Source organism: Pan paniscus, chromosome 10, assembly GCF_029289425.2.
Source record: "Pan paniscus chromosome 10, NHGRI_mPanPan1-v2.0_pri, whole genome shotgun sequence".
NCBI lineage: Eukaryota > Metazoa > Chordata > Mammalia > Primates > Hominidae > Pan > Pan paniscus.
This window is the reverse complement of record NC_073259.2, coordinates 31,943,785-31,958,910: the sequence shown is the minus strand read 5'-3', so window position 1 is coordinate 31,958,910 and position 15,126 is coordinate 31,943,785. Positions and strand designations below refer to the sequence as shown.

Here is a 15,126-nt window from a genome sequence, read left to right as displayed (position 1 = left end):
CTATCTCAAATTTTACATGAAAGGACTTAATATCTAAGTAGACTAAAATGTGTGTTTGTGTTTCATAAATGGAGATTGAACTCATGCTTCAGTTTTCTATCTTTTTTTAAACTCTTAAATTATTTCAATGGCTTGGAAACTGCTGTTTGCCCTAATCACCAGTGCAAGTAGAAAAGATTGCTGTTTATTTATTCTGGTGTATATCCTAACATTAAAATATACTTTAATACTAAGACATATTAAATTTTAAAGAAAAAATATGTTTTCCACCTTAGAAAGATCTTTTCTTGCTTTGGATTGGGATCCTGATTTGAAAAAAAGATATTTTGATGAAAATGCTGCTGAGGTAAGTCATCACTCACTCACTTATTTACCTTTCCTTGATTTACTTTATGCGATTACCAGAGATAATCATATTGTTGTGTTACACTCTTTGCTTCCACCAAATGTTTATTTTGCCAGTAAAAAATTGGTCATGAACTAGAAAAAAAAGTCTTTGCAAAAATACCTTTTTTTTTTTTTAAAGGTTCAGAGTTCATTTTGAACGTGTTTTGGTCATCCATATAGGAGTGTACAGGAATTATTTAGAAGTATATAAATCTCAACTGAAATAAGCTTTATGATTCTTTTGAGAAAGTTTAGGAGTTTTCATTATTATTCATAGTAAGATGGTATCACTAAAATGAGTTTTGTTTCATTTGTTCTCTTAACTCAAGAAATACTTCTCTTTAGGACTTTGAAAAACATGAAAGTGTGGAGTATAAACCTCCTAAAAAACCCTTTGTGAAATTAAAAGATTGCATTGAACTTTTTACAACAAAAGAAAAGCTAGGTGCTGAAGATCCCTGGTAAGAGACAAAATTAAATAATTGTTTTTGTTTTCTTTAAGGATTTATTCTGAGATATGTGCCACATCAAGTTGAAAAAGTAATTATTAAATTCTCTTTATGTTTTAAATAGTAAAGGATTCTTTATATAAGTTGTAGCCTATTAAGAGGGATGGGAATGTCTTAAAAAATACGATTACAGTGTTGCCTTAATTTTATTACTGTGTTTTTCATAGTAGCCATTATACTATTAATTCATTTTAGTTACTTTTTTTCCAAGAAATTTTAGCTATGTAATCATTTTGAGAGAAGCTTTTTAGGAAAAAGGTAGTGATATATTTTGTGGTGTTATTCCATTAGAGCCCAGATTTGAGATTTTCTAATACCTGTCTTCCAGCACAGATTTGTGACCTATGTCTTTTTTGCATACTAAAAGAGAAATAATCTAGCCCTCATTATGTCTTTAAGTATTCATTTGTATATTAATTTGTAATGGTTTAACCTATTTGGAAAATGTGTTGAAAATAAAAATAATAAGAGTTGCTTTCAACCTGGTACATATTAGGCATACTATAATTGCCTACTGAATAAATGTAGAACTTTCCAAACATTTTTTGTTTATTATTTTCATTAATGGGGGTTGTTTGTACCTCTATCAAGCGTTAAATACTTCTGTTTATTCTTAGGTATTGTCCGAATTGTAAAGAACATCAGCAAGCCACAAAGAAATTGGATTTATGGTCCCTGCCTCCAGTACTTGTAGTACATCTCAAGCGATTTTCTTACAGTCGATACATGAGAGACAAGTTGGATACCTTAGTTGATTTTCCTATCAAGTAAGCTTTAATTGTACTTTATAAGCATTGGGCAACTCTTCTTTCAAACTTATTTGATGCTTTTTGTTATTATCCTTTAGTAAACATCAGGTGCCATTGGACCCAATTTCAGCTTTCAAGTTTGTTTTTGAGTAGTTCTAACAGTTTATAAGGATCAGTGTTTCAAAATTTTTATTTTTTCTTAGAGATTTTCCAAAGACCAAAGAGAAAATATACTTTAAAAAAATAAAAACAATAAAAATCCTTCTGTGTTATATTACCTATGGGTTAATTGGTCTCATTTATAAATCTAAGATATTTTATGGTACTTAGTGATTTTGTTTATCCTAGGAATTACTTCATCATTACTCATCACTTACTCCTAAATATGTTGGGTTTTTTTGGTGTTTCTTTTGTTTGTTTTTTGAGACAGGGTCTCACTCTGTTGCCCAGGCTGGAGTGCAATGGTGCAATCTCGGCTCACTGCAACCTCCACCTCCTGGATTCAAGTGATTCTCCTGCCTCAGCCTTCCAAGTAGCTGGGATTATAGCCACCCGCCACCATGCCCGGCTAATTTTTAGTACAGACGAGGTTTCACCATATTGACCAGGCTGGTCTCGAACTCCTGACCTCAAGTGATCCACCCGCCTTGGCCTCCCAAAGTGCTGGGATTACAGGCATGAGCCACTGTGCCCAGCCCTAAATATGCTGTTTTCAAAAAGACTAAAATAAAACAACAATGGAATTGCTTAGAAGGATAACACAATAGTGAAATAAATCATCCCTATTGCATTATCCTTCAGTTTTCCTATTGCCATTATATGACATCATATTTGTAAAAAGATATATCTATGGCCATACCACCTTGAACGTACCCTGATCTTGTCTATAAAAAGATACAAAGAAGTCTGTATACATCTTCACACTTTATCTCTCTTTTTTTCTTCCCCTGCTTTTAACAGTTGAGAATTCAGAATGACAAAAAGGGAACATTGTATTCCCCGTCACTTAGTTATTCAGCAGAAGGACTTCATCACACAATATTTTGTACAAGTACTTGGTACTATCCCATTTTGCAAAAAGAACTTTCAGTGGTATTATTTCATATTCTGTGATATTTGTGCACCAAAATGTACTTGATACAGTTAGTAAGTAGACAATTGCTAAAGGCAGGTGTATCTATAAAGGTAACTAGAAGGAAATAGATTACATAAAACAAAATATTCACTGGATTACTCATTCTAATTGGTGGCTATAAATTTAAAATTTAAAATTATTTGTAATTATTGAGTGAAAAAAAGATCATTTTCTCTTTAACAAAATAGTGAGCCATAAGTTTTCAAGAATATAGCATTTGGCAATGTAAGTATAAGAAAAAGAATCAGGGCTGGGCACAGTGGCTCACGCCTGTAATCCCAGCACTTTGGGAGGCCGAGGTGGGCGGATCACAAGGTAAGGAGAGCGAGACTATCCTAGCCAACGTGGTGAAACCCCATCTCTACCAAAATTCAAAAACATTAGCCGGGCATGGTTGTGCGCGCCTGTAGTCCCAGCTACTCGGGAGGCTGAGGCAGGGGAATCGCTTGAACCCAGGAGGCGGAGATTTCAGTGAGCTGAGATCGCGCCACTGCACTCCAGGCTGCCTGGCAACAGAGCGAGACTCCCTCTCAAAAAAAAAAAAAAAGAATCAGAAGTAATGGCAAACTAGAATCTATCAGAGATGTATTTAAAATTTAGAATCATTGTTGCTTTTTAATGATGCAAATACAAGAAGAACAACCAGAAATAATAATAAGCTATTTACAAGATAGTCATTTTCCAGGTTCTTGAATGATAGATTTTGATTAGTCAGTTACATTCAAAGGATGTTGCCCATTTCGGGTATATAGGTCATCAAAGACAGCAAATGTAGAATAAAAATTAAGGTTTGATATATTAATATTTTTTAAAACTTCTGAGAAAGTTTTCACTATTCCTGTATTTTTCTTCATATAAATCACTTCCTCTTTTTTTTTTAATCTCTGACCCTGCCCATAAATTACTTTCTAAAATTGACTGTAAAATAAAGATCTACTGGACCCAGATGGTCAATAGTGATGACTGTTTTTCCTGGTATACTGAGAGTTAAATGTGTTAGCATAAAAACGTTTATCTGAATGACAACATTCCACATTTTTATTTTATTTTTTTATTTTTGTGGGTACATAGTAGGTGTATATATTTGTGGGGTACATGAGATGTTTTGATGGAGTGTGAAATAGTCACATTATGGAGAATGGGGTATCCATCCTCTCAAGCGTTTATCGTTTGTGTTATAATCCGGTCACACTCTTAGTTATTTTTAAATGTATAATTAAGTTATTATTGACTATAGTCACCCTGTTGTGTGATCAAATAGTATGTTTTATTCATTCGTTGTTTTTTTTTTAATCCGTTAACCATCCCCACCTTACCTCTCCCCTACCTTCCCACCACACTTGTCATCCTCTAGTAATCACCCTTCTACTCTGTCTGTCCATGAGCTCAATTGTTTTTATTTTTAGATCCCACAAATGAGAACATGGGATGTTTGTCTTTCTGTGCCTGGCTTATTTGATTTAACATAATCTCCAGTTCCATCCATGTTGTTGGAAATGGCAGGATCTCATTCTTTTTTATAGCTGAATAGTACTTCATTGTGTATATGTACCAGATTTTCTTTAGCCATTTATCTGTTGATAGACACTTAGTTCCATCAACATTGCAACACATAGTTTCGTCAAATCAACAAGATTTGGTTGTTTCCAAATCTTAGCTGTTGTGAACATTGCTGCAACAAACATGGGGAGTGCAGATATCTCTTCAGTATACTCAATGAAGCATTTTAAAATTTTCAACCCATAAACAAATGTTTGCCAAAACATTAATATCTCAGAGGTACATGTATGATTTGTTTTGTAAGTTATTTGACTCATGATAATTTCTTTAGTGAGATATATAGATAGATAGATAGATAGATATAGATGGATAGTTAGATATAGATGTATATATGTATGTCAAACAACAATGGCAGAAGGGAATAGAATTCATTGCATTTAGGGACAACATAAAAATTAACTTGGTTTCTTTTTTAAACAGTGACTTGGATATGTCGGAATTCTTAATTAATCCAAATGCAGGTCCTTGCCGCTATAATCTGATTGCTGTTTCCAACCACTATGGAGGGATGGGAGGAGGACACTGTAAGTTGACAGTTTGCCTTTTTACCCAAATCATGGTGTTTGAAGAACTCTAGACTTTTTTCTTTAAGATATTTATTACTTCTTAAGGATAAAATATCAGATGTGTCTTGCATATAGTAGTTCAGTATTGATTAATGAATAAGTCAGCTTTTGAACCTTTTTTTTTCACATAGGGTATAGAGAATTGAGTTTATCATACTCCTCAGTTCAAGGCCTAGTAGGGAATGTTGTCCCATTTAGAGTGCATTTCCCTCCACGTTCTCCTTCCCCTTTGCTTTCTAACAGTTTGATGCATATACTCTTGTAAATCATTAATATTTATTCATTTATATAATTGGTACTGTGCTGTAGATCTCACTAGGTCTCGACACTTATGAAGACTTATCTGTGTTGCTTTGTGTCCATTTAGTCAGTTGTTTCTCACTGCTTATGATTTACATCTGCCATATTTTATCTCTCCACTTACCTCATGATGGACATCTAAATTCCCTTTCACTTCCTACCACTATAAGACTGATAAACCATTGTTTATGGTATCGTATGTAAGAATTTATTTGGGCTGCATACCCAAAAGTGAAATTGCTGAGTTTAAGTGAGTAAGTGTTGCCAGATTGCCCCCCACCCCCCAGGATGGCTCTAACACTCGACACTCTGCAAGCAGTTGATTTTTCTGTTGAACAGTATTTACATTCCTTGGATATATCCTACTTATCATTATATATTTTTAGACACACAGTTGGATTTAGTCAAATTTATTTAGGGTTGTTACAATTTCATTCATAAGTGAAATGGTTTTGTAAGTTTTTTATATTTTCATTATCTTAGTTTGGAATAAAGATTAGAGTCATAAAACAAGCTGAGATGCTTTATCCTTTTTCTGGTTTTTGGAACAGCTAGTACAATATAGGAATTAACTGTTCATCAAAGTCTAGTAGAATTAACCTGTAAAGCCATCTAGGCTTTACAGCCATAATTGTTTTTATTTATGTCATGCATATTGGTCTATTCAGTTTTCTTTTTCCTTTTGTGTATATTTTGATGTTCTCTCTGTTTCTAAAAATGTATCCATTTCATTTAGGTTTTTCAATTTATTTAAGAATTGTTGTTTATAATGCTTATATTACACTATTTTTGTCCTTTTTTCATTCTTTTTCTCTTTTTTTTTTAAATCAACCTTCCTGGCCAGGCACAGTGGCTCACGCCTGTGATCCCAACACTTTGGGAAGTGGAGGCGGGTGAATCATGAGGCCATGAGATCAAGACCATCCTGGCCAACATGGTGAAACCCTGTCTGTACTAAAAATACAAAAATTAGTTGGGTGTGGTGCCGGGTGCCTGTAATCCCAGCCACTCGGGAGGCTGAGGTAGGAGAATCGCTTGAACCAGGGAGCCGGAGGTTGCAGAGAGCCCAGATCACACCACTGCACTCCAGCCTGGCAACAGAGCAAGACTCTGTCTCAAAAAAAAAAAAAAAAGTATCAGTCTTCCCAGATTTCTTCTTGTTAGTCTTTTCAAAGAATTACTTTTCATCTTATTAAATTTTTATTTTTGTTATTGTATGTATTTATACTTTATATTATTATTATATTTTATTTTATCTATACATTTTTTTTTGAGACTGGCTCTCTCTCTGTCACCAGGCTGGAGTGCAGTCGCATGATATTGGCTCACTGCAACCTCCATCTCCTGGGTTCAAGCGATCCTACCACCTTTGCCTCCCGAGTAGCTGGACTACAGGCACATGCCACCACACCCAGCTAATTTTTTTGTATTTTTAGTAGCAGTGGGGTTTCACCATGGTGCCCAGGCTGGTCTTGAACTCCTGGGCTCAAGCGATCCTCCTACCTCAGCCTCCTGAGTAGCTGGGACTACAGGTGCACGCCACGACACCTGGCTTGTATGTATTTATTCTATCTAATTGATTTCTTCCCTTCCCTTCATTGTATGGTTCCTCTTGTTACTTTGGGTTTCTATGTTACTCTTCTTACAACTTCTTGAATTGAATGCTTAGCTTTTTGCTTTTCATTGTTTCTCCTATATTGAAGGCTGTAATTAAAAGGCTATAAATTTCTGCTAAGTACTGCTTTAGCTGTACTTCAGATTTTCATTATCTTTCAATTGTATGTATGTTTTAATTTCCTTTATGATTTCCTAATTAGCACAATGTCATTTAATCATATGCTTAGTTTTCAAATGTAGAGAGTTTTGTCACTTCATTCTTACCTTTATTACATAGCAGTTGAGAGCATTGTCTATATTAATCTTTAGGAGTCCGAAAGTTGTAACATGTCTTAATACATGGTCAGTTCCTTAAATGTGTGTATGCTTGGAAAAAAATATACATTCCCCATTTAGATATAGAGTTCTTTATATCTCTGATAATTTAAGCTTATCAAGTGTATTCAAACCATTACTATCCCTGGTTATTTTTTATGTTCATTTTATTCCTGAGAGGAATTTGCCAGGACTCCTACTAAAGTGTTGATTGACCTGCTTCTCCCAGCAGTTTTATTAGTTGTTATTAATATTTTGCATAATTATACTTATGTTCATAATGGGTAGCTCTTCTTTCTCTGTTCCTTTTAACACCAGGATCTGACATTCTTTGCCCCTTTTTTCTTAGGTATTACAAGTGTTACTCTAGCTTTCTTTTTGGTATCATTTAATTTACAAACTCTGTGCCTTTTTGTTGAATGTGTCTCTTATAGATCACACAGATCTAAGTGCAGCATCTGCTCTGCACTGATCTTGGGTTGAGATCAACAAACTCACAGCACACAAAAGGATTCACCCAGCACCAGGTTTACTTAGATTTAAGAAAGGATACAGGTCAAGAAACAATACAGCATGCACAGCAACAGCTTAGCAGAGGTCCTGTGTAGCTGGAAGGAGAGAAAATAGGGAAAAGTGTGCTCAAAGGAAGCTGTTCATCCCGTGGCTGTTTCCTTCCACTCCTCACCAAGGCTGATTTTTAACCAGAGTTCATGGGGGTACAGTCATATTAGTTGTCAAATATTTTGTTAGCCCAACAGGACTTTTAAACAGCAATAAGACTCTGATTCAGGTAGCCTGAGTATTGCTGATTTCTGTGACAAAAATTGAAGCATGAAATTTAAACGCTTTCTTCTAGATTGTTTTCTCATTTCTGCCTCCATCCATTCTGTCGCATTCTTCAGCCATGTTGCATGCACACAAATATTCTTGAGTTCATATATTGAGAACAGGGTTCTCAATTTTTTTTTGTTAGTTCCTTTGACTCTAACTTCCATCTCTTTCTACGGTTTCTCTCCATGGTTGATTTTTGAGGAGAGGGAACCAACAACAGATAGAATATGAAACATTTCTTCCACATGGTAGTTACTCAGTAAAATTGTTAACCAAACAACTTAGAGTTTAAACCATTATTTTATTGTGATTGGTTGGTTGGTTGGCTGGTCGGTTGATTGGCTTGTCTTTTGAATTATCTTCTGACCGCCAGTGGAGGTTCACCAAAGATAATGCTTACCTTACTTTCAAAGTATTGCCATTCCCTCTGAACATCATCCAAACAGGTAACTTAATAGAAAGAGAATATTGCCCTTTGATTTCAGCCTTATTAAGGATAATACCTCAATTTCTTATTTATATACAAATGGGAAGAATAATAATATTTACTTTAGGACGGGAAGAATTATTTAGAAGCCGTACTTACAAAGTGTCACTTTTTAGAAACAATGACCACATATAATTATTTTGGAAACATTGTGCAGCTTTATTTCTTCAGTTATTGAGTAGTTTATACAAGGCATGGGATGGGGAAAGGGGCATTTTTTAAACTTAAAGCAGATCTTTAAAAATTATGTGGATTAATGAATCACTTTTTGCCTTTTTCTTGCTGTGTACAGTCATCCCTTTGTATCAGTGGATACCACAGTTGTTCAAATTCCTTATGTAAAATATTGTAGTATTTGCATATAACCTACCCACATCCTCTCATATACTTGTATGTGTAGATTATTTATAATACCTAATACAATGCCTGCACGTCACTTCATTCACATAAATTGAACATAGTACTCAGCACGTGGCAAATTCAAGTTTTACTCTTCAGGACTTTGTGGAATTTTTTTTTTTCCTCAAATATGTTTGATCTGTGATTGGTTGGGTTCAGGGACGCAGAACCCATGTATGCACAGGACCGACTACACTTTTGTTAAAGACTAAAAGAGATTCTGGTGTTAAAAAAAAAAAACACTATAGCATAATGAGTAGGGGTATCAGAAAAGAAATCGCCATAGAAAATTTAATAATAAGTTGAAATTTCAAACTATGAAGTCAGAAACAGATCTAGGTTTAAATCCTAACTGCTAGCTAACAGTATACTACCTTGAGTAAATTATCCTTCTTTTGATGCCTTAATTTCCCATCTCTCAGGTGGGGAGAATAATAATGATAATACCTTCTTTATGAGACAATACATGTAAAGTGCATAACACTATGCCTGGTACACAGTAAGCACTACATGAATGTTAATTACCATTTATTATCATTAGTGTTATTATGTGAATTTAAAAATCTGTTTTTTCCTGAGATGAAAAAAGAATGTTTCAACTTACATGAAAATTATTTTTGGCATCTAATTGTAGAAATTAGAAATCATTTGAATCAATTGAATGTGTAATAAATAAGCCTCATAGATGATTATCAGTGTTAATAGATATTCCTTATATAGATGATTATAGAGTTTCGAGGAGTCCCCAGAAAACCAAGATCATTTTCGTCACAGTGATTATATTTTTTTCATTAGATACTGCTTTTGCAAAAAATAAAGATGATGGAAAATGGTACTATTTTGATGACAGTAGTGTCTCCACTGCATCTGAAGACCAAATCGTGGTAAGTTTGTCTTATATTTCCTGAGAACTATGGGATTCACTGTCTTAAGGAGTGAATATAAATTAATAAAAGGGGCTCATGGAACACTGTAGTCTATATTCTAACAGCTTGAGTAGCTAAAAGAGACTAACTCTTATTTAAAGAAATGTCAAATTGTCCCCTAAATGGAAATTTGTCTTCTAAATTTGCCCACTAACAAAAGCATAAATTGCAAGGTGAAAAAATTTTTGGTAGTTTTCAACATGGAGTTTCTAATAAAAATAATTAAGTTTTGCTTTGGAAAGTAGATTCAGCTCTTAACTTTCTAGACATTGAGTACTTAAAGCCAGAATGTTTAAACAAGAGAAAAAAAATCCTTGAAGTACCTTACCGTACCTGTGATCTTTAAAGTCATATCCTGCCTTATGAAAATTAACTATTTAAACTCAAAATGACATAATTAGATAAAACAAATTACAGATTTATAAAAGATTAATACTTGTGTGCTTACTACTTTGATATTTTCTGAATAGTAAAAAAAATGAGGAAGTTCCGTCTGTTCACACTTGCATCAGTTTATCATCCACCGCTGACTCTCTCAGTATGGGTTTGTGTGTGTGTGTGTGTATATGTATATATACACACAGATGCATACATATATATATACATATATATATACTGTTATTTCTCTCCCTATATCTATGACAAAAAGAGACTTGAATACTATAAATTTTTAAAATTGTGTTAGTTTTAATTAACCACATTTTTTGTTTATATTTAAACTCCTCTAATTTTTTTTCTGCAAAAGAAAATCAATTCTGTTCTCCTCAAATTGCCCACCTCCTCCATCAGTCTTTTTAACAACACTGCCCTAATCTTGGCTTCAAATAAACAGTTATCTTGTTTATATATAGTATACAAATTTGAGGTTGCCATGCATTTTAACAATGATGATTCTTCATTTAGTCAACAAATTGAATATGATATATATAGAGAGAGAGATACACAAAAGACTCCATTCTAAACAGAGTTAAAAAGATAGCTGTCACTCAGTCCAGAGTTTAAAAGATAGCTATCTCTGATTTATAAACCAAAGAAGATAAGTAAATTAACAATTACAGCATGATAAGTACTATTAAATACCTTACTATGGCCACTTAGAAAGGGAACTTCTGTCTCAACTCAGATTTGGGGTTTGAGGGGACAATAACCAGCACAGGTTACCATCATGTGGTAAAGATGATGTCTGACCTGAGTCTGCTAGTAAAAATAAGAGTAAATTAAACAAAAGGTGTTCTAAGCAGAGAAAACGGTATCTACAAAAACAAGGAGGCATGACAAAGCGTGACATTTTAAGGGAACAGCACATAATTGGATGTGACTCAAAGGAAAAGCTCTTAAAGGGACATGGGGAAGAAATTAGTCTGGAGATAAATTTAGCGCTTAGATCAAGAAAAGTGGCATTCTAGTTTAGACATTTTCTTACAGACTATGAGAAGCCATTAGATTATTAAACAAGAGAATAACATTGTTCAGTTTGTGTCTTAACATTTCTCTGAGAACATCATAGAAGATAGACTGGAGACACTGAGTAAAGAAACAGAAAAGCCATACAGGAGGCTGTCACATAATTTAAACAATTAAAATAGTAGTTAGAACAATACAAACAAGGGGAGAATGGATTTATGAGATATTTACTGGACAGAATTAATATAACTTGATAAAAGATATAATAAGGATAATAGATGTAGAGATCCAGAGAAGGAGAAGTTTAAGATGACTTTTACTTCACCATTCACCAAGATTGGGAATATAGGAAGAATAGTTGCTGTTGAAGTTTGAGATGCCTGTATGATAGCTGTGTGGAAATTTCCATTAGGTTGTTGGACTCATAAGACAGGAGTTCAGGGGTGAGAACTGATTTAGGTTATACATTTGAGTTGTCAGCCTCAGGCAGCAGTTGAAGCCATAGGTTTAAATGAGTCACCTAGTGAGAGGATTCAGGTTGAGACAGTGGTGGGCTGAGGCCAGAACATAGTATGTTTAAAGGTCAGGATTTAATGAGTCCACAGAAGAGTCTGAGAAGAAACCAAAGAGATAGTAGGAGATCTGAGTAGTGTTGTCACAGAAGCAAAAAATTGTTTGTTGATAGGAAAAGAAATAGTGAAGCATTAAATGCTACTGAGAGATTGACCAAAAGAACCGGAAAGGTCACCCATTTCAGTTGTTTATTAGGTTATTGACCCTGCTGAAAGCCATTTTACTAGAATGGTTTGGGGAAAAGCTAGATTACTTTGAGTTGAGAAGTGTGCATGAGAGTGAATGATGAGTATTGACTACTCTGTTTATCACTCTGACTATGAGGAAGAGGAAGAGAGGTATATGGCAGCTAGAAGGGGAAGTAGAATGGAGAGGGACTTATGATAGGAAAAACCTTAGGTATTTTTTAATGCCAAAGAGACAAGTCCAGTGGATAAGGACTCATTGAAGATACACAGTGATGATTGATGGAACAGCATCCTTAAGATGGTAGGAAAAGTTGGACTCTACAGCAAACATGGGATGAAGTGACTAGTATTAGAAGGGAGGAATTTACCTTTTCCTTAAGAGATGGTAGGAAAGAAAGCATAGAATTCTATTTTTACGTTAGAATTGTGATACAGTTTGTGTATCACAGTTAGAACTGTGATACAGTTGCATTTATTTCTTTGTCCAAATAATTTAGAAGCACATACAAATTTGTAATTCTAATAACGATTCTTTATTAGAAATCATCTTATATTTAATGAATTTTAGTAACTTCCATTTGACCATGCATGGTTTTTCTATTTGATTTATGCCCTCTTACCAAAATTGGTGACCAGCTAAAAATTCATAATGTATTTAACGTGATCTTTGAGAATCATAACTGTTTTAACATCCTTTGTTTTGACAGTCCAAAGCAGCATATGTACTCTTCTACCAGAGACAAGACACTTTCAGTGGAACTGGCTTTTTTCCTCTTGACCGAGAAACTAAAGGTGCTTCAGCTGCCACTGGCATCCCATTAGAAAGTGATGAAGATAGCAATGATAATGACAATGATATAGAAAATGAAAACTGTATGCACACTAACTAATGAAAGTCCTAGAAGCCATAAGAGACACTTTCCTGCTGGTGGTATCTGTGGAAATGATGAAGTTACCCACCACATTAAAACAAAAGTCTGAGATGGGGAGTTTCAGATAACCGAATGTAAATCCTTTATCAGATTTTAACTTGTGCAGTACTTGAAGTGAAACACAATGAAAACTTTAACAGAAATTGTCTCTTAATACATTTACAGTCTTGTATTTACAAGCTAAATATATATAGGAAATCATAAATAAATCCCTTTTAAGTTTGCTGCTGTTTTGATTAATTATGTTTCCTTTAATTTTTTGGATGTGAGTTGATGACAAATGTTAAATTTGTGGATGTTGGTCATTTATTTTGCTCTAATAATACTGCAAGAAAACTATGGCTGAACTTAGTTTTTGGATAATCTAGTTCATGTGCATTAGGCTGCCGTATATACTACTATGATATTTAGCTGCAGTATCAATGTGGCATAAATACTGCGGCAGCATTCTTCGAAAACCGCATTTTCAAATTTATCCCTGTAATCAATGTGGGCCTATTAAAAAACCAAATCATGATACAAGAAACAACCTTGGAAAAGTTATTTCCCTTTGTAATACCTTTAAAAATCCAGAGTATTATATTCATTTTACTGCCACTGTGGAAACAGGTTCTAGATTTCATACTCCATCTAAAGTCATTTTTCAGTTACATGTAAGTATTATTTACTGCTATTGGGATCTATTCTTCAGATATTCAAAAACATTTTTTGCTTTAAAATGCATATCTTTAATTGGGTGTTGGTCCAAAATTAAAATTTTTGCTGTCTGTTTTTCTCTACCCCATTTTGTGGTAATTTGGCAACTAGAGCTCTCCCAATTATTGTAATATAAGGACAGACATAATAGTATTCTGTACCCATAGTAATAATTGCATCAAGCTTAGATGAGAAATTTTTTTCATATACTGGCCTTTAAATCATTAATGGACAATTGGCTATAAAGGTAGGTCTGTTAACTTTCTTTGTGTGTTCCTGATGGAATTCACCATAGCCTTACAGCTTTTCTCAGAAGGTAACTTGTTATAAGAGAAATGGCATTTGCATGTTCCAGAGTCAGAACCTGTACAGTATATAAAGCATAAACACCTTGAATTTGATTTTAGTTCACCACATTCAAGGATCCAGGATGCCAAAAATATGTGTGAACATTTGAAACATTTTTATTTGCTGCTTTTTCCCTTTGATATAGTTGAAAGAATGTATTGTAAATTGGCATACAATACTGCCTTTAATAGAAAACCTAAATGCTGGGGCACATTTCACATATCGACTACCTGAGAAATTGCTTTGTGTCCCACTGTTATTAAAGCAAAAAGTATAATGTTCTTCACTTGAACTAATCAAATACAATAGATTATAAATTGTGTATTGTAAATAAAAGTTCACTCTGTGAGTGCACATTTTGGTAAATTATTTATTTATGTTAGCATTTAAAAGTTTAAAAAAAAAATGCATTTGACCAGGATAAATGAGGTATGTTGATCATGGCTTTGCTTTATATCTTGATATTAAAGCTGGTTTATCATCCTGGTATTTTAAAAGCTGCTTTGGGGTTTTTTTTTTCTTTTCTTTTCTTTTTTTAATGTAAACTAACCTCCTGCATGACAGAGGTTAAAATTTTGTCTGCACTTGAGTTCACTTGAGTTTACATTTGAAATGTGCATGTTTATTTATACAGATTTCAATAAAGCTATTCAAGGCCTTATTTAGTCTTTTATTTCTTACTCTTAATCTTTTAATAAAAATCCCCTACTTTATGGTTAGATGACTATATGCTAGACTTTTTAGTTATAAATAGTTAATACTAGAAAGGAAATTATGTCAGAGCAAAATGAATCCTACTATTAAGGACATGTTTTAAAGTTGATTTTTGTCCACTTTAATATTTATTCATTAAACATATGTTTGTGTACCAATCACTGTTGTAGAGTCTGGAGATACAGCAGTAAACAAATATCCTTACCTTCACAGAGCTTACATTCTTTCTGCCATCTACCAACTAATGAACTATATTTCCATTTTTCTGAAGATTTAAAGAAAAGTCAAAGCTAAATCTTTTAAACCTATATTGTGGTCTCCATCCTAATTCTTCAGAGACCACTTTCTTTTTAATGCCTGTCATTAACTTCTGTTCCCACTAAAAGAAGTGATGTTAATAATGCCATTGAAACTGTCAAACTCAAATGTCATTTTTCAGCTGCAAAAAGTATACTTTAAAAATAGTGCAAAAGGATAATACATATTCTAA

General features: G+C 33.8%; 1 protein-coding gene across 7 annotated transcripts in view; it reads left to right on the top strand.

Annotated features, from left to right (window-relative positions):
• USP15 (ubiquitin specific peptidase 15) overlaps positions 1-14,583 on the top strand; it is a 146,121-nt gene extending 131,538 nt beyond the window's left edge. For all 7 annotated transcript variants that reach the window (XM_003824818.7, XM_003824819.6, XM_034935534.3 and 4 more), the window contains 6 exons: positions 276-346; positions 733-848; positions 1,514-1,663; positions 4,761-4,864; positions 9,651-9,739; positions 12,654-14,583. In XM_003824818.7, coding sequence (XP_003824866.1) covers positions 276-346; positions 733-848; positions 1,514-1,663; positions 4,761-4,864; positions 9,651-9,739; positions 12,654-12,836 — 713 coding nt within the window. In that variant the 3' untranslated portion in view covers positions 12,837-14,583. The remainder of the gene's footprint in view (positions 1-275; positions 347-732; positions 849-1,513; positions 1,664-4,760; positions 4,865-9,650; positions 9,740-12,653) is intronic.
• The last annotated feature ends 543 nt before the right edge of the window (positions 14,584-15,126 follow it).